This window comes from Callithrix jacchus, chromosome 5, assembly GCF_049354715.1.
Source record: "Callithrix jacchus isolate 240 chromosome 5, calJac240_pri, whole genome shotgun sequence".
In the NCBI taxonomy this organism is placed as follows: Eukaryota; Metazoa; Chordata; class Mammalia; order Primates; family Cebidae; genus Callithrix; species Callithrix jacchus.
Window position 1 is genome coordinate 2,292,492 of NC_133506.1, and position 19,795 is coordinate 2,312,286.

General features: G+C 41.1%; 1 protein-coding gene across 5 annotated transcripts in view; it reads left to right on the plus strand.

The window, feature by feature from the left end:
* RBL1 (RB transcriptional corepressor like 1) overlaps window positions 1-19,795 on the plus strand; it is a 90,583-nt gene that overhangs the window by 66,446 nt on the left and 4,342 nt on the right. For 4 of the 5 annotated variants that reach the window (XM_054256856.2, XM_035297979.3, XM_078370983.1 and 1 more), the window contains 5 exons: window positions 790-966; window positions 3,576-3,647; window positions 6,399-6,489; window positions 16,210-16,358; window positions 19,455-19,619. In XM_054256856.2, coding sequence (XP_054112831.1) covers window positions 790-966; window positions 3,576-3,647; window positions 6,399-6,489; window positions 16,210-16,358; window positions 19,455-19,619 — 654 coding nt within the window. The remainder of the gene's footprint in view (window positions 1-789; window positions 967-3,575; window positions 3,648-6,398; window positions 6,490-16,209; window positions 16,359-19,454; window positions 19,620-19,795) is intronic. The other variant, XM_035297980.3, reaches the window with a different exon arrangement.

Consider the following 19,795-nt stretch of genomic DNA (forward strand, 5'->3'; position numbering starts at 1 on the left):
TTAAAAATACAAAAAGTAGCCAGGAGTGGTGGCATGCACCTAGAAGCCCAGTTACTCGGGAGGCTGAGGCAGGAGAATTGCTTGAACACAGAAGGTAGAGGTTGCAGTGAACCAAGATGGTGTCACTGCACTCCAGCCTGGGTAACAGAGCAAGAATCCACCTAAAAAAAAAAAAAGAAAGAAAAATTATGCATTCATAATTGTCATGATGCAGGTAAATCCTACATTTCAGTTTTTCTTACTTTACATAGTTGGCAGCGTAGAGTAACAGATGACATCTTAAAAAATGTTAAGTAGTTTTGCTCTAATCTATATCCTCCTGCCACAGCAGTGAACTAGTCCTATAGAACAGAAATGTTACTTAATTTAGTATATTAACAGTATGTTTTTTAATCTTGGCCTGAAGCCCATGTTCATGGTAAGACATAAAAATTTGAGGCCAGACACAGTGGCTCATGCCTGTAATCCCAACACTTTGGGAGGCCAAGGCAGGTGGATCGTCTGAGGTCAGGAGTTCGAGACCAGCCTGGCCAACATAGTGAAACCCCGTCTCTATTAAAAATACAAAAAATTAGCTGGGCATGGTGGTTCATGCCTGTAATCCCAGCTACTCAGGAGGTTAAGGCAGGAGAATCACTTGAACCTGGGAGGCGGAGGTTACAGTGAGCCTAGATTGTGCCACTGCACTCCAGCCTGGGCAACAAGAGCAAGACTCCATTTCAAAAAAGAAATTTTTTTGAGAAATGATTTACTTGGCATTTTGCATCAATATGTTACCTTCCATTTTAGGTCTATCATTTGGCAAGTGTACGCTTACGTGATCTATGTCTAAAACTGGATGTTTCAAATGAGTTGCGAAGGAAGATATGGACGTGTTTTGAATTCACTTTAGTTCACTGCCCTGATCTAATGAAAGACAGGCATTTGGATCAGCTCCTCCTTTGTGCCTTTTATATCATGGCAAAGGTAATGTATAAATTGGAAGAAGAGGCTGGGCATGGTGGCTCACTTCTATAATCCCAGCACTTTGGGAGGTCAAGGTGAGCAGACTGCTTGAGCTCAGAAGTTTGAGACCAGCTTGGACAACATGGTGAAACCTCGTCTCAACAAAAAATATAAAAATTACCTGGGCGTTGTGGCTTACATATAGTCCCAGCTACTTGAGAGGCTTTCTGTTAGATTATTGAGTAGCTTAAATTAGTTTTTAAGCTCAGTTTATAGGTGTTTTTCTACCAAAGATAATTGAGGTGTGAGGATCTCTTGTACCTAGAAGCCCAGGGCTGCAGTGAGCTGAGATCATGACACTACACCCCAGCCTGGGCAACAGAGCGAGACCCTGTCTCAAAATAAATAAATAAATAAAAGTTTCTATACCATGTTGCGTATTGCTTTCTCATGATTTATTGTGCTGACTCAGAAGAGCATTTTACTTTCTAGTTGCTACAACGTGTTTTAAGTTATAGAATAATGTATCTTGCTTGTTTTTTAAAATTCTGATATATCTGACACGTTTGTCTTGACCTTACTGGCCACAGGCAGTCCTAGCAGATATATACAGTTAAGACTTGATTTTTCAGCTTTTTGAGACAGAGGATATGTTCTTAAACTCCTTTGTGACCCTCCTCCCACAATGCCTTTTTGAAATCTCTGTAAAAAATAGGTCTTAATAATTGTTACTGTAGAACTATGGCAGTTGACAAGAACAATCACCTTACATAAGGGAGCAAAAACGGAGCCAAGAAGAAAATGATTGGTCTGTTTTTTAAGAAATATTGGTATAATATAAAAATATCTGCTATGTTCAATAGAAGAAATACTGGAAAGACACTAGTTACCAGGACTCAAGGAACCAAATTGCATCTGATAGCCTCAAGAGTCATGTGTTTGAATTGAATCTTGCTGATTTGCAGAATCATGAAGTCTCAGTTAGAAAACTCAACCTGATTACTAAAGATATTTAGGACAAAAACTGCCTAACTTCCATGGCGTGGATCTTACTCGTGACAAAGTGTGTTCCATGGTCAATGTGTGTTCCAATGGCATATCATGGTCAATGCTCATGTCGATGTCAAAACTACCAAAGTAAAAAAAAAGCAGTTATTTCTTCAACTGTTCTGTGTTGGTTTTAGTAAAAAACATATCAGATACAGAAGACTTCTTGTGTTCAGTACCAACAGGTCCACCAAATCCATAAGAAGATGATGGAAATCATGACCCAAGAGGTGCAGACAAATGACTTGAAGGAAGTGGTCAATAAATTGATTCTAGACAGCATTAGAAAAAAACCATAGAAAAGGCTTGCCAATCTATTTATCCTTTCCATGATGCCTTAGTTAGAAAAGTAAAAATGCTGAAGAAGCCCAAATTTGAATTGGGAAAACTCATGGAGCTTCATGGTGAAGGTAGTAGTTCTGGAAAAGCAACTGGGGTGAAACAGGTGCCAAAGATGAATAAGCTGATGGATATGAAACACTAGTCCGAGCGTCTATTTAAAGTTCAGACTTACAGTAGTGGCAAATACAAAATTCTATTTGTAAAAAGTTAAAAGATAAATCATATTTTCCAGAAGACTGTCAGAGTTCAGGCTAACTAATTGTGTGTGTTTTCCAGAAGTCAGAGTTCAGGCTTTGCCATTTCTAGCATTTCATTATAGAGAAAGGTTTAGCACTAATGGACAGTGAAGCAGGGGAAAAGAGTAACTTAAATGAAGTTTATGATCACAGAGATACCGAAAGGAATTCCTTTTTGAATCACTAATCCATTTCCTTCCTTTTGGCCACCACTGTGACTTCTGTCTAAGCATTAGAAACGGACGGGCACAATGGCTCATGCCTGTAATCCCAACACTTTGGGAGGCTGGGGTGGGCAGATTATATGGTCAGGAGTTCAAGACCAGCCTAATCAACATGGAGAAACCCCGTCCCTACTAAAAATATAAAATTAGCCAGGTGTAGTGGCCTGCAACTGTAATCCCAGCTACTTGGGAGGCTGAGGCAGAAGAATCCCTTGAACCCAGGAGGCAGAGGTTGCAGTGAGCCGAGATCATGCCATTGCACTCCAGCCTGGGTAACAAGAGCAAAACTCTGTCTCAAAAAAAAAAAAAAAGAAAAGAAACCCTATAGTCTGTCCTGAAATGTTAGAACCTAATCCTATAATAGCTACTCAGTTTTATGGAGAATCACTGGGAAGTACTTTCAATCCTTAGTATATAGTTAATTTACTTTTAAGTAAGTACTTTTAAAATTAATAAAACTAGAGACTTCAGGGGATTCAACAGATCTGAGTTTGCTTATATCATTTTTTATATAAAGAAATGCATTTTAGTAAAGTCACATTATAGCAGTTTCAGTGCTTTTTGATCAATGAAACTATTAAGTGAGTCCCCACAGGCCACAAAGCCTGAACTTTAAAGGTAGAAAAAATCATAAATGTTAGTGGTTTTTAGTCATGGACTGGTCTGGGGTTAATGGTTTTCTGCAAGGCTACTCTCAGTGCCAACTTATAATTAAAGTTTTTGTTCAGAGCCATTTTTCTTTCAAAAAGCAGTTGATAAATGCAGTTTTTATTTTCCTTAGGTAACAAAAGAAGAAAGAACTTTTCAAGAAATTATGAAAAGTTATAGGAATCAGCCCCAAGCTAACAGTCATGTGAGTCACATTATTTTTCCTACTGTCCAAAAATAGATTTGCTCTCTTTTTCCACTGACAAATCATATAAAAAGTAAACTTCTTTTATAGTTTTAATATAGTTTCGATTTTCTGCTTTAATGAATAACATTAAACTCAAGAGACAATTTCATTGAAGGACAGTTTCAATAGAAGCCAGGATATCTGACTGTTTCTGACTCATCCATACATTTGCATAAACTTATCATAAGTTCTGCCATTCCATTTGCTCATTTAATGAAAGATATGTATAATAATATTCTTTAACTATATGAGACTGATTTTTTTGATGATGTTTAAACCCAGTGAGATTTGAGGATTCATTAACTTAACTACAGCATTTGCCATCTGCTAAGCATCCTAATGTTTGCATCTTTGAATAGACATTAAACATTTCTGATTATATTGTTCTGGCCATGGTGAAAATTCAGTAAAACCTTTCAGTCATGGTAGCAGAGTGGACTGGCACACAGTAAGCATTTAATGAATGTTAATGTCCTATTGTTGTTGTTATTGTACCTGAAGAACACAAGTAAATTACTTTTTTTTTTTTTTTTTTTTTTGGATTTTAGGTTTTGGGGTACATGAGCAGAGCATGCAAGACAGTTGCGTAGGAGCATACATGGCAGTGTGCTTTTCTTTCCTTCTCCCCTTCACCCACATTTGGCATTTCTCCCCAGGCTATCCCTCCCCACCTCCCCCTCCCACTGGCCCTCATTCAAGAACCTAGCTGCTGACCAGGCGGGTTGGCTCACGCCTGTAATCCCAGCACTTTGGGAGGTTGAGGCGGGTGGATCACGAGGTCGGGAGTTTGAGATCAGTCTGGCCAACATAGTGAAACCCTGTCTCTACTGAAAATACAAAAAATTAGCTGGGTGTTGTGGTGCGCACCTGTAATCGCAGCTACTCAGCTGGCTGAGGCAGAAGAATTGCATGCACCTGGGAGGTGGAGGTTCCAGTGAGCAGAGATTGTGCAACTGTACTCCAGCCCAGCCTTCAGTGCAAGACTCTGTCTCAAAAAATAGAACCTAGTTGCTCTGCTGTTAGAAAGCATAATGGCCTCTTCTTTGGCCCTGAAAATTGTAGATAGAAGTAGTAGCCTAGATTGCAGACCGAAACAGAGATGGGGCCTCACACCACTAGTAGTTATATCCGTTTCTAAGAGAGCTTTGTTTAAGCCCTAAAATATATTATAGCAAGCAATATAGAAACATTTGGAGAACCAAGTACAGGCATTTGTTCTATCCCGTGATAAGCTAAGATTTTCTGGGCCTCTTTAGAAAATCCCTCAGGAACAGAGCCTAGAAAGCTCTAGATTATCCTTGAAGATCATTAAGGTGAGGTTAGTATGAGTCAGAAATGGGCCAAACCACAGTTCCCTATATATCCTCTTAATACCAGTAACCTATAATATAATACAAGGGGAATGAATCATGCCTTTCCAGCTATCTCAGAGGTGAGAAACAGTTTAGGGGCAGAGGGGGGAAACGATTCTCATGTGGCCATCTGAAAGGAGATGGGAATGGGCTGGGAGCAGGAAAACAAGTTTCATTAAGAACTAATGACTCTTCGCCCAAGCAGTGACTCACGCCTGTAATCCCACCAGTTTGGGAGGCCAACGCAGGCAGATCGCTTGAGCCTAGGAGGTCAAGGCTGCAATGAGCCATGATTGTGCCACTGCACTCCAGTCTGAGCCATGGAGTGAGACCCTGGATCTAAAAAAAAAGAAAAAAGAAAAAAAAAAAAAAAAGACCAGTTGATTCTTGTGTAAGGAATTAAAAAGGAGGAGGAATTAATTCAAGTCTTTGTTTTTTTGTTTGTTTTTTTGAGATGGAATCTCGTTCTATTGCCTAGGCTGGAGTGCAGTGGCGCAATCTCAGCTCAATGCAACCTCCACCCCCAGGGTTCAAGCAATTCTCCTGCTTCAGCCTCCATAGTAGCTGAAATTACAAGTGTGTGCTACCATGCCCAGCTAATTTTTGTATTTTTAGTAGAGATGGGCTTTTAGCATGTTGGCCAGGCTGGTCTCAAACTCCTGGCCTCAAGTGATCCACCTGTCTTGGCCTCCCAAAGTGCTGGGATTACACTGGCCAAATTAAGGTCTTTGAAGTTGCTTTTATTTAGTAAATCATGATCATCAGTCTTTAGTTGCTACTACTTCTGTTTTATAAACTAAGCCCGTCTTAGGTTGTGGGCTCTTCTCCAGTATGGTATGGGTTATAATCAATACTTACTTGAGCTATAACCCCTCTTTTATGGTATGGGTTATAATCAATACTTACTTGAGCTAATAACATTTTACCCTTGAGTATCACACAGTCAAACAGTTGTTTTTTGATTTTGTTCATTTGTTTGTTTGAGGTGGAGTCTCGAAGCGTCACTCAGGCTAGAGTGCAGTGGCGCAATCTTGGCTCACTGCAACCTCCATCTTTCAGGTTCAAATGATTCTCCTGCCTCAGCCTCCCAAGTAGCTGGGATTACAGGCACCCGCCGCCATGCCCGGTTAATTTTTTCTATTTTTAGTAGAGATGAGATTTCACTATGTTGGTCAAGCTGACCTTGTGATATGCCCGCCTTGGCCTTCCAAAGCGCTGAGATTACAGGCATGAGCCACCATGCCCAGCCCAAATAAATAGTTTTTAATTGGCTTGATACTTTCCTTGTCTCATTTTGATTTTGTTTAACCTATACCTCTGTGACTGAGCAGTTCTTTTTTTCACCTCTGGCCTCTAGGTGTATAGAAGTGTTCTGCTGAAAAGTATTCCAAGAGAAGTTGTGGCATATAATAAAAATATAAATGATGACTTTGAAATGATAGATTGTGGTAAGTTATCCAATTTAACATGCTATATGTAAAACATATTGGATGACACTGTACATAATATAGTGGGTATCAGACAACATGGAAATGTGAATCCTGAGGAGGTAAGATGGACAATACACACATGTTTTGAAAACAAATAAGTTTGAGATTAGAATGTGCTGGTATAGTGTATTAAAACTATTAATTTGTCCCCTGTTAATTGTGTTTTGGAAGAAGTTTTCTAGTCTATTTATACATGTTAATGAAACACATAAAAGAAACTTAATAAAATTGTAAAATCTGAATAACAGAGAAAACAAGGTAGCTGACAGTAATCTTCCTGAGGAGTCTGTTAACAAAATGTCCTGTTCAGGTGGGGTGTGGTGGCTCACACCTGTAATCCCAGCCCTTTGGGAGGCCGAGGCGGGCAGATCACCTGAGGTCGAAAGTTTGAGACCAGCCTGACCAACATGGAGAAACTTCATCTCTACTACACATACAAAATTAGCCAGGCATGGTGGCACATTCCTGTAATCCCAGCTACTCGGGAGGCTAAGGTGGGAGAATTGCTTGAACCCAGGGCCGGAGGTTGCAGTGAGCCAAGATGGCACCATTGCACTCCAGCCTGGGCAACAAGAGCAAAACTCTGTCTCAAAAAAAAAAGACAAACAAAAAAGACAAAACATCCTGTTCATATAAGTATTATGTATAGGTAATTCTGCTACCACAGGCAAGAATGCACCCTCTTGCCACTGTCATGCTAAAACTTCAGGCGCCAATTATCTTTTTTTCAAAGAAAGGAAAATCAAATGTTTAGTCTTCATGCACCTCTTCCACCTACATCCTTTCCCTTGTCTCATCTTTCCATGTATTTAAAGTATAAATAATACATACATGTGTATATAGATACTGTGATTTTTTTTTTTTTTTTTTTGAGACAGAGTTTTGTTCTCTCACCTACACTGGAGTGCAGTGGCATGATCATGACTCACTACAGCATTGACCTCCCAGGCTTAAGCAATACTCCCACCTCAGCCTCCTGAGTAGCTGGAACTACAGGCATGTGCCACCACCCTGGCTAATTTTTATATTTTTCGTAGAGACATGTTTTTACCATGTTTGCTCAGGCTGGTTTCAAAATCACGAATTCAAGTGATCCACTCACCTCAGCCTCCCAAAGTATTGAGTTTACAGTCATGAGCCGTGTGCCAAGCCTAGGTACTGTGATTTCCTCAGTCCCACAGTGTGAGACATTTAGGTCATTTTCCCTTCCTTTTCCCTTTCTCCTTCCCCTCCCTTCCCCCTTGTTTCTTTTCTTTTCTTTTGTCAGACAGGATCTCACTCTGTTACCCAGGCAGGACTGCAGTGACGAAATCATTACTCACAGCAGCCTTGACTTCGGGACTCATTCCATCTCAGTCTTTCTGCCACACCCAACTAATTTTTTGTAGAGGTTGGATTTTGCCATGATACCCAGGCTGGTCTCCACCTCCTGGGCTCAAGCAATCTACCCACCTCAGCCTCCCAAAGTGTTGAGATGACAGGTGTGAGCCACCATGCCTGGCCAAGTTGCTTCTACTTACGCACAGCTCTGTGATGATCATTATTTGTAGCTTAATCTTTAGGCCACATCCTTAGGATAAATTTTTTTTTTTTTTGAGACAGAGTCCTGCACTGTCGCCCAGGCTGTAGTACAGTGGCGCAATCTCAGCTCACTGCAATCTCCGCCTCCCAAGTTCAAGGGATTCTCCTGCCTCAGCCTCCCGAGTAGCTAGGACTACAGGCATGTGCCATGACACCCAGCTACTTTTTTTTGTATTTTTAGTAGGGACGGGGTTTCACCATGCTGGCCAGGATGGTCTCAATCTCCTGACCTCATGATCCGCACGCCTCAGCCTCCCAAAGTGCTGGGATTACAGGCGTGAGCCATCATGCCTGGTAGGATAAATTCTTAGGAGAAAATGTGCTGAATTAAAACAAATTTTTTAATTACAAAAACAATGAGGCTGGGCACAGTGGCTCATGCCTATAAACCCTGCACTTTGGGAGGCCGAGATGGGTGGATCACCTGAGGTCAGGAGTTCAAGACCACCCTGGCCAACATGGTGAAATCCCCATCTCTAAAAAAAAAAAAAAATTTTTTTTAAAGAAAAATAACAATTCAAAAATATCCATAATCATTATGGTGTCCATTGGGATATAAACTTTTTTTTTTTTTTTTAGACAGAGTCCTACTCCGTCACTAGGCTGGAGTGCAATGGTGCGATCTCAGCTCACTGAAACCTCTACCCCCCAGGTTCAAGCGATTCTCTTGCCTCAGCATCCCGAGCAGCTGGGACTATAGGCGCGCACCACCACATTCAGCTGATTTTTGTATTTTTAGTAGAGACGGGGTTTCACCATGTTGGCCTGGATGGTCTTGATCTCTTGACCTTGTGATCTGCCTGCCTCAGCTTCCCAAAGTGCTGAGATTACAGGCATGAGCTACCGTGCCCGGCCGGGTAGAAACTTTTAACATTTCATTCCCCAAAAAGATCTTTTAATAATGTCCTAGAATCTGACTCCATTTGAGGATAATAGGCCAAACTCAATTCTTTTTATGTAAGTGTATTATTCTGGAGCCTTTTCAAGGCAGTGAGGAGTACATAAGATAGTAACCCTGGCCAGGTGGAGTGGCTTACACCTGTAATCCCAGCATTTTGGGAGGCCAAGGTGGGTGGATCACCTGAGGTCAGGAGTTTGAGACCAGCCTGGCCAACATGGTGAAATCCTGTCTCTACTAAAAATACAAAAATTAGCTGGATGTGGTGGTGGGCACCTGTAATCCCAGCTACTCAGGAGGCTGAGGCAGGAGAATTGCTTGAACCGAGGAGGTGGAGGTTACAGTGAGCCAAGATCATGCCACTGCATTCCAGCCTGGGTGACAGAGTGAGACTTCATCTCAAAAAAAAAAAAAAAAAAAAAAAAAAGCCAGGCTCGGTGGCTCATGCCTGTAATCCCAGCACTTTGGGAGGCCAAGGTGCATGGATCACGAGATCAGGAGTTCAAGACCAGCCTGGCCAAGATGGTGAAACCCCATCTCTACTAAAAATACAAAAATTATCTAGGTGCAGTGGCAGGTGCCTGTAATCCCAGCTACTTAGGAGGCTGAGGCAGGAGAATTACTTGAGCCCGGGTGGCAGAAGTTGCAGTGAGCTGAGATCACGGCTCTGCTACACTCCAGCCTGGGTGACAGAGTGAGACTCCGTCTTAAAAACAAAAACAAAAAAACAGACAGTAACCCTGACAAACTATTAAAAAGGCTTTTTCTATATCTGTTATACATGTTGCTTGCCTATCCAGAATGGTTTTTCTGTTCCTACAAAACCAAACATCAGAGGTCAGCTAGAAAGCTGTGGATCCCTTGCATGTTTTGTGTTTTTTCTGTGAGAAACTAACTCCTGGCAAGTATCTGAGATAAAAGAACAGTGAAGTTCTGAGAGTAGAAGTAAGCAAAAGATAAGAGATGATGATTTTTGTTTTGTTTTCTTTTTGATAAGTATCTGCCAAAGAAGCTTGAGGTGACTGAAGTTTTGCCACTTCCTGTGTATATAGTTTTCTGCTACACAATTTTTTTTTTTTTTTTTGAGACAGTCTTGCTTGTCACCCAGGCTGGAGTACAACGGCACGATCTCAGCTAACTGTAACCTACGCCTTCCGGATTCAAGTGATTTCCTGCCTCAGCCTCCTGAGTAGTTAGGATTACAGGCACCTGCCACCACACCTAGCTAATTTTTGTAGTTTTAGTAGAGATGGCGTTTTGTCATATTGTCCAAGCTGGTCTTGAACTCTGACCTCAGGTGATCCGCCTGCCTCAGCCTCTAAAAGTGCTGGGATTACAGAGGTGAGCCACCACACTCTGCCTTACATACAGTTATTAACTAGATATTTATTAGCAAGTAAGCAAAAAACCATTGTTACAGATCCTGTACAGTGGTGATGGCACAAGTCAGGGAAAATATCCAGGGATAATGAACTCAGGAATTCTGGCACTCAAAAAGAGAGTGATAAAATCCCAGCACTTTGGGAGGCCAAACCAGGATTGCTTGACCCCAAGAGTTCAAGACCAGTGTGGGTAACATAGTGAGAGCCCATTGCTACAAAACATTTAAATAATTAGGGCCAGGCCTGGTGGTTCATGCCTGTAATCCAAGCACTTTGGGAGGCCAAGGTGAGTGGATTGCAAGGTCAAAGGTTGAGGCCAGACTGGCCAATATGGTGAAACCCTGTCTCTACTAAAATTACAAAAATTAGCTGGCATGGTGGCAGGTGCCTGTAGTCCCAGCTATTCAGGAGGCTAAGGCAGGAGAATTGCTTGAACCCAGGAGACGGAGGTTGCAGTGAACTGAGATCAAGCCATTGCACTCCGAATCTGGGCGACAGAGGGAGAGACTGTCTCAAAAAAAAAAAAATTTTTTTTTTTTTAAATTTTAAAAATTAGCTACATGTGGTGGTGGATGCCTATAGTCCAAGCTATACAGAAGGCTGAATTGGGGATGTTGGCTTAAGCCCAGGATGTCAAGGCTGCACTGAGCCATCCATGATCTTATCACTGTACTCCAGACAGAGCAAGATCCTATCTCAAAAAAAAAAGAAGAAAAAAAGAAAAAACGAAAGATAAAAGTTATATAGGAAGATATACAATCAAACAAGTCTATATTCAGATAAGCCACCTTCCAGTTCTTGGAGCTTTGGCTAGCTGCTTTGACCTAGACTTGGATACACCAAAGAACACCAACTTAGGAAGAACAGTGGTTCTATAAACAAATTAGTTATGGGTGGTAAAATAACTACTGTTTAAAAAGCACACACACACAGTTTGTGTATACTATGCAGTAAGTTCAGATGGCCCAGTTCTCTTGTCTGACCACCACCCATAGAAAAGATTTGCTCAAGAACAGGTGCCAAGATTTCAAATGCAGGATTCAGTCAACCTTAAAGCTAGCATCAAGCAAATACCATGGATCAGAATTCAGGGCTAGACATGGGACTTCTCAGAGCTTTTAGCCTTACATTATCACCCCTAAGAGTAAAGCTGAGAGACTTCACTGGATCTTTCATCCCTTTCATGCTATTGAGGGCAGTGTCTCAAATATTTTAGCCAAGCTGCTTATCTTAAATACTTTTTATCTCTTGAACATGAGCTCATTTTTAGCATTAGTCACACTTAATAAACATTCACTATTTTCTTTTTTGAGACAAAGTTTCGCTTTTGTTGTCCAGGCTGCAGTGGGATGGCACAATCTCAGCTCACTGCAACCTTTGCCTCCTGGGTTCAATTGATTTTCCTGCCTCAGCCTTCTAAGTAGCTGGGATTACAGGCATGCATCATCGCGCCTGGCTAATTTTGTGTTTTTAGTAGAGATGGGGTTTCTCCATATTGGTCAGGCTAGTCATCCACCCACCTCAGCCTCCCAAAGTGCTGGGATTACAGACATGAGCCACCACACTTGCCAACATTCACTCTTTTCATCAGTAAAGACCCATTTCTGGCCGGGCATGGTGGCTCACACCTGTAATTCCAGCATTTTGGGAGGGTAGGGTGGGCGGATCACTTGAAGTCAAGAGTTCAAGACCAGTCTGGCCAACACGGTAAAACTCCATCTTTACTAAAAATACAAAGATTAGCTGGGCATGGTAGTGCATGCCTGTAATCTCTGCTATTGGGGAGCCTGAGGCAGGAGAATTACTTGAACCTGGGAGGCAGAGGTTACAGGGAACTGAGACTGTGCCACTGCATTCCAGCCTAGACAACAGAGCAAGACTCCATCTCAAAAAAAAAAAAAAAAAATTCTGACCTTGAGTATGTTAATGAGAAAACCATTGGTCATTGACTGAGATATGCCTAACAGAAACTGTTGTAGTGAAGAATGAATTTCCTGATTAAAACACCAGCTCTCTCCTCATAGGCCATGCATTCTTCAATATCCTGTTAGCAGACCACCCAAGACTTGCAGTCTTGATTAGAATACTTGTGAGACCCAGATTATAGCTTAAGTAACACAAACATAACACTGTACTCAAGTGTTTGTAGTTAATTGAAAACTTTATATTACTTCCTTAGAAACTTGTTTTAAGGATTAAAAAGAATTATATTTAGGCTAGATGTGGTGGCTCATGCTTGTAATCCCAGCACTTTGGAAGGCTGAGGCAGGAGGATCCCTTGAGCCCAGGAATTAAAGACCAGCATGGGCAACACAATGAAAAAAACAAAAATAAAAAATTAGCTGGGCGTGGTGGCTCAGGCCTGTAGTCCCTACTACTTGGGAGGCTGAGGCAGGAAGGTCATTTGAGTCCAGGAATTTGAGATTGTAGTGAACTATGATCGCACCACTGCGCTCCAGCCTGGGTGATAGAGTAAGATCTTGTCTCAAAAAAAAAAAAAAAAAAAAAAAAAAATATATATATATATATATATATATATATATAATATAACATTATATATAAATTATAAATATATATAATATATAGATAATTATATGTATGTATGTGTGTATATACATACACACACACACAGTCATGCACCATAATGACATTTCAGTGATGGCCCACATATACAACAGTAGTCTTAGAAGATATAATGCTGTATTTTTACTATACCTTTTCTATGTTTAGATATATTTAGATGCACAAATACTTGCCATTGTGATATATTGCCTGCATTATTCAGTACAGTAACATGCTGTACAGATTTATAACTTAAGAGCAATATGCTCTACCATCCAGCCTAGGTATGTAGTTGGCCACGTAATCTAGGTTTGTGTAAGTATACTCTATGATAGTCTCATGACAAAATCATTTCAACAAAGCATTTCTGAGAAGATAACCCATCATTATGCAATACACAACTATGTATACACATACACATATATATAATATTTAGTAGAAGGCTTGTTCATAGTAAATCCTGTAATAGCTGTTATTATTTATAAGCTATTTTATACAATAAATAAGCTATATATGTAATATCTATAAGCTATTACATACAATATCAAATGTATTGTATTTTGTTAATGAGTATGGCTTTTTTTTTTTTTTTTTTTGCTAGAGATGGGGCCTCAGTATGTTGCCCAGACTGGTCTTGAACTCTTGGGCTCAAGTAATCCTCCCACCTCAGCCACCCAAAGTGCTGGAATTACAGGCATAAGCCACCACACCTGGCTGAGTTGGTTTTTTAAATGTCTTTTTTTTTTCTTTAGTTTTTTTTTTATTTTAGAGATGAGATCTTGCTCTGCTGCCTAGGCTGGAGTGTAGTCAGGCGATCATAGGTGACTGCAAACTTGATTTCATTGGTTCAAGCGGTCCTCTCATCTCAGCCTCCCGAGTAGCTAGGGCTAAAGGCGCATGCCACCACACCTGGTTAATCTTTAAAATTTTTTATGGAGACAGGGTTTCACCACACCCAGCCTCCCACAGTTGTAAATGTTTGGTTCATTCAAATAAAGTATAGTTCCTTACCTTACTTAAATATTAACAACTGGAATTGGAATGACACAGAAATACGAAGACATTACAGTTTCTGTCTCAAGAAATTTCCTATCCAAGGAGGACATTAAATAATTTTAGGCCATGTATCATCACTAATGTCTGTAATCCCAGCACTTTGGGAGGCCAAGGTGGGAGGATCACTTGAGCCCAGGAGATAGAGGCCAGCCTAGACAACATAGGGAGACCCCATCTCTACAAAAGGTTAAAAAAAAAAAGAAAGCCGGGTGTAGCAGCATGCAACTGTAGTCCCAGCTACTCAGGAGGCTGAGGCAAGAGGATCAAGAACCTGTCATACAACCAGAACAAAAGAAATAATTTTAATTGATCCATATAATGAGAATAACCTAGAAGAGCTGTTACCAAGTCAGTATGCTTTAGAATACTGGGGAATAGTGTTTCCCAGAATGGTAGTATAAGTGTTTTAGGGGAAGAGAGAGACTATATATAAAAAATTGGGGAAGTATGGAATCAAACTAACATGTGAGTTATTTTTTTTCCCCCAACTGCAGTACTTCTCAGAGCCCAATACTAACATGCATTCTGAATTTCCAATATTACATACAACATTTCCTCAACTTTATTTAACCACACAGCTACCCTCCTTCCCCAGTCAAGATCCTTTAAAAATAAAAGAAGTGGGCCATGTACGGTAGCTCATGCCTGAAATCTCAGCACTTTGAGGGTCAAGGTAGGCGGATCATGAGGTTAGGAGTTGGAGACCTGTTTGGCCAACATAGTGAAACCCCATCTCTACTAAAAATACAAAAAATTAGCCAGGCATGGTAGCATGTACCTATAATCCCAGCTACTCGGGAGGTTGAGGCAGGAGAATCACTTGAACCCAGGAGGCAGAGGTTGCAGTGAGCCAAGATCGCACCACTGCACTTCCACCCAGGCAACATTGCGAGACTTCATCTCAAAAATATATAAATAAATTAATTAAAATAACAGAAGTAAAAAAGATATATCCAAATTAGGACTGAGATCCCCTGGGGCTGTTTGGCCTTTGAACCAAGTTTGAGTTTTCTGGTTTTCCTAAAATGAAGGCATGCTTCTACCCATGTTCTCAAACTTTGCAGTATATTGAGAATGAGAGCTTTTTTCATATATATGCTAAATTCTTTTTAATTGGCAGTGGTTTTCTTAGCTTTTCTAAACACATGGTTCTTGTATATACAGGTAGATGATAGTTTGTAATACTCTGTAATACTCTTCCTCCCGAAAAAATAGTAGGACAAAGTTCTGCCTGGTTTCACAAGCTATCCCAGAGTTGTACCAATAAATAGGAAACTGTTGGGGCAAGCTATCATCTTACAGTTGAAGGTGTTCACTAAAATCTGAACATTGGTTCCTGATCAGGGTTCCTGTTGTACGTGGTGTAATCAGGCTCTTAGAATACCTGTTACCTACCATGTATTTGCAGAGAAATAAACCTAATTCATTTTGCTTTTTCCTTAACCTCTCAGGATATGCTTTACCTTTTAGAATCTTTCCACCTTTCTCAAAGAGCCGAGAAGAAATATCTACAGTCCCTTCTGTTATCTGAAGCTGGGGTTTGCCTCTGCCTCCCATACTGTAGAACTTAGCTAAACACTAGCCCAAAGCTGTTGTCCCTCTAAGAGCCACCAGTGACAGTAAGCTCAAAAGCTGTGGTTGTGAAAACATTCTGAAGTGGCATCTAGAGAAAAGAGCACCACCTTCAGTTCCTATGTTTGCATTTCTCTAGATTCCAATTTGACTTATAAGTAATACAGATGGATTTCTGAACCTTCTCTAAAAATACTGATTTCTCTACATAAAGATTTGTAGGATTTTCTTAATATTGTAGAAAGGTAATTTAAATCACCAACCTGTATATTAAAGTATGCTTTGTGGCTGGGCACTGTGGCTCATGCCTGTAATCTCAGCACTTTGAGAGGCTGAGGCAGGGGATCACTTGAGCCCAGGAGTTGAAAACCATCCTGGGAAACATGGCAAAACCCCATCTCTACTAAAAATAAAAATTAAAAAATAGCCAGGCATGGTAGTGCATGCTTATAGTCCCAGCTGCTCAGGAGGGTGACATGGGAGGACCACTTAAACCCAGGAGATCAGGGCTGCAATGAGCCAAGATTGTACCACTGCACTCCAGCCTGGATGACAAAGTGAGACCCTGTCTCAAAAACAAAAAAATAAAGTATGCTTTATATCACAACTTTGCATTCTTTTTAACAGACTTGGAAGATGCTGCAAAAACACCTGACTGTTCCAATGGATCAGTGAAAGAGGAAAGAGGTGATCTTATAAAATTTTACAATACAATATATGTAGGAAGAGTGAAGTCATTTGCACTGAAATACGACTTGTCGAATCAGGACCATGTGGTATGTTTTAAGTTTTACTATTTTATTATTATTTGCCGTCATAGTTGGATTACTCTGAGTTTATTTTGCTAGATAAATATGTCAAAGTTTAAAGCCCCACTGATGCATATATAGAAAATTAGTAGCAATTAATCAGAGCATGACTAGTAACTTCATCAGTGATTAAGGCTATGGTACAACAGATACCAGAGAAAATCATGAGATTTTTTTTTTTCTTTTTTTGAGACAGGTCTAACTCTGTTGCCCAGGCTAGAGTGCAGTGGTGCAATCTCAGCCCACTGCAACCTTTGCTTCCAGGGCTCAAGTGATCCTCCCACCTCAACTTCCCAAGTAGCTGGTACTACAGGTACATGCTACCACATCCAGCTAATTTTTTTGTATTTTTAGTAGATATTGGGTTTCACCATGTTGGCCAGGCTGGTCTCGAACTCCTGACCTCAGGTGATCTGCCCGCCTCAGCCTCCCAAAGTGATGGGATTACAGGCGTGAACCACCACACCTAGCAGGAATTTTAGCTGTACTGTGATTATGTTGCTAGAAATTCTATATACATATGGGTACTGACTTGATGGGGACATGAATATTAACAGTTAATTTGGTAATTTTTTTCTGTTGTTTTCTGTTTCTCTTGTTATATTATGAGATGAATGTGTTTCTCAAGATAAAGACAAAAGGGGCTGGGCATAGTGGTGGCTCATGCCTGTAATCCCAGCATTTTGGGAGGCTGAGGCGGGCAGATCACCTGAGGTCAGGAGTTCAAGACCAGCCTGGCCAACATGGTGAAACTCCGTCTCTATTAAAACTACAAAAATTAGCTGCACATGGTGGCGGGCGCCTGGAATCCCAGCTACTGAGGCTGAGGCAGGAGAACCACTTGAACCCAGGAGGTGGAGAGATTGCAGTGAGCCGAAATTGCTCCACTGCACTTCAGACTGGGCAACAAGAGCAAAACTGTCTCAAATAAAAAAAAGAGGCTGGATGCTGTGGCTCACACCTGTAATCCCAGCACTTTGGGAGGCCAAGGTTAGGGGATCACCTGAGGTCAGAAGTTCGAGACCAGCCTGGCCAACATGGTAAAACCCATCTCTACTAAAAATACAAAAGTTAGCTGGGCATGGTGGTGGGCACCTATAATCCCAGCTACTTGAGAGGCTGAGACAGGAGAATCACTTGAGCCTGGGAGGCAGAGGTTGCAGTGAGCCAAGACTCTGCCATTGCATTCCAGCCTGGGCAACAAGAACAAGACTTCACCTCAAAAAAAAAAAAAAGATGAAAGGAAGTAAATAGGCCTGGATTAACAAAATTACCAGATCAATTTTTTAATGAATATTACACAACTACTCAGGAAGCTAAGGTAGGAGGATCGCTTGGGCCCAGGAGGTCAAGGCTTCAGTGAGCCACAATCACACCACTGCACTACAAGAGAGTAAGATCCTGTCTCAAACAAAAAAGAAAGAAAAGAAAGAGGGCTGTAGCAGAAGCTGCATCCAGCCGGCCAATAGCTGTGTATATGTATCTGTGTGCATCTCTACATTTCTATTCTTCCTCTTTTCAAGGAATATGGTCTGTGACTATCCTCAGAGGTCAAAACTGTTCATCCTATTCCATCAGTTTCACTTCCTGTCTGTCATGTGCTATACCCTGAATATCTCTACCATCTTAATTTATTTCAATTATACAGGATATTAAAAAAAAAATTAAATCCTTGCTCACCAACTTATTTCTAAATTTTTTCTATTTCCATATGAAGTCCTTCCCATTTCATTAACAGATTTTTTCCATATTGGAATCATCCTGCTGGCTTACAGAATTCTCTGCCTCTCTTTGTTATCTCTGCTACTGCTTTGGTTGTGGGAGGTGTGTTTGTGGAGAGACTTATAGCAAATGTTAGAAGATTAGTTACTTTTTGCCTCCACTTTCTAAGCATGAATATGATGTTCTGATGCTCGTGGCTTACCACCTGGTATCTTGTCCAGGATTTTTTTTTTTCTTTTGAGACAGTCTCACTCTGTCATCCAGGGAGGAGTGCAGTGACACAATCTCAACTCACTGCAGCCTCCATCCCCTGGGGTCAAACAATTCTTGTGCTCAGCCTCCCAAGTAGCTGGGACTACAGGCACACACCACCATGCATGGCTAACTTTTATGTTTTTAGGACCTACTCAGGAGGCTGTAGTGGTGTTTCGCCATGTTGTCCAGGCTGTTCTCTAGCTCCTGTCCTCAAGTGATCTGAGCACCTTGGCCTCCCAAAGTGCTAGGATTATAGGATTGAGCCACTGCACCCCGATCCAGAATTTTTTTTTGAGTCAGAGTGTCATTCTGTCACTCAGGCTGGAGTGCAGTGGCACAACCGGGGCTCACTGCCACACCTCTCCCTCCTGGGTTCAAGTGATTCTAGTGCCTCAGCCTCCCAAGTAGCTCAGATTACAGGCATGTGCCACCATGCCCAGCTAATTTTTGCATTTTTAGTAGAGATAGCACAGTATTTCACTCTGTTGGCCAGGCTGGTCTCTGTGAGCCACCGTGCCAGGCCAGAATTCTATTTTTTTTTTTTAAATGGAGCCTTGCTCAGTCACCCAGTCTAGAGTGCAGTAGCATGATCTCAGCTCACTGCAGCCTCCACCTCCCTGCAGCCTCCACCTCCTGGGTTCAAGCAATTCTCCTGCCTCAGCCTGCTGATTAGCTGGGATTACATGTGCGTTCCACCACACCTGGCTAATTTTCAGATTATTAGTAGAGATGGGTTTTCACCATGTTGGTCAGGCTGGTCTTGAACTCCTGACCTTGTGATCCACCTGCCTCAGCCTCACAAACTGCTAGGATTGCAAGCATGAGCCACTGCAGCCTGCCAGAATTCTTAATACTAGTTATAGGACATCCTGAAAGATTCAGGAAAATAAATTCTTGTTTATCTGTTGTTAAAAAAAAAAAAAGTAATGGATTTTTTTTTTTTTTTTTTTTTGCTTTTCTCAGCCATAAGTGAGCTTTTACAGTATAACTGATTCCTAACTAGGAGTCACCATAAGAATAAAAATATGAGATTCAAAAACAAAAGAAACACTTTTATCTAAAAATCTGACTTTTGGGTTATTTTAGATGGATGTTCCACCACTCTCTCCTTTTCCTCATATTAAACAACAGCCAGGCTCGCCGCGCCGCATTTCCCAACAGCACTCCATTTATGTTTCCCCTCACAAGAATGGGTCAGGCCTTACACCAAGAAGTGCTCTGCTGTACAAGTTCAATGGTAGCCCTTCTAAGGTAAGGTGATACAGGCTTTACTCCAAAGCAACTTACATACATACATAGGTTAAAGGTTGGATTTCAGATTAACAGTCAACAATTGTTAATCTTGCCTCTTTTTTTTTTTTTTGACCAAGTTACTACTGTGCTAACAAAATATGAACTGCTAACTATGGCATGTCTCCTCTCATCAA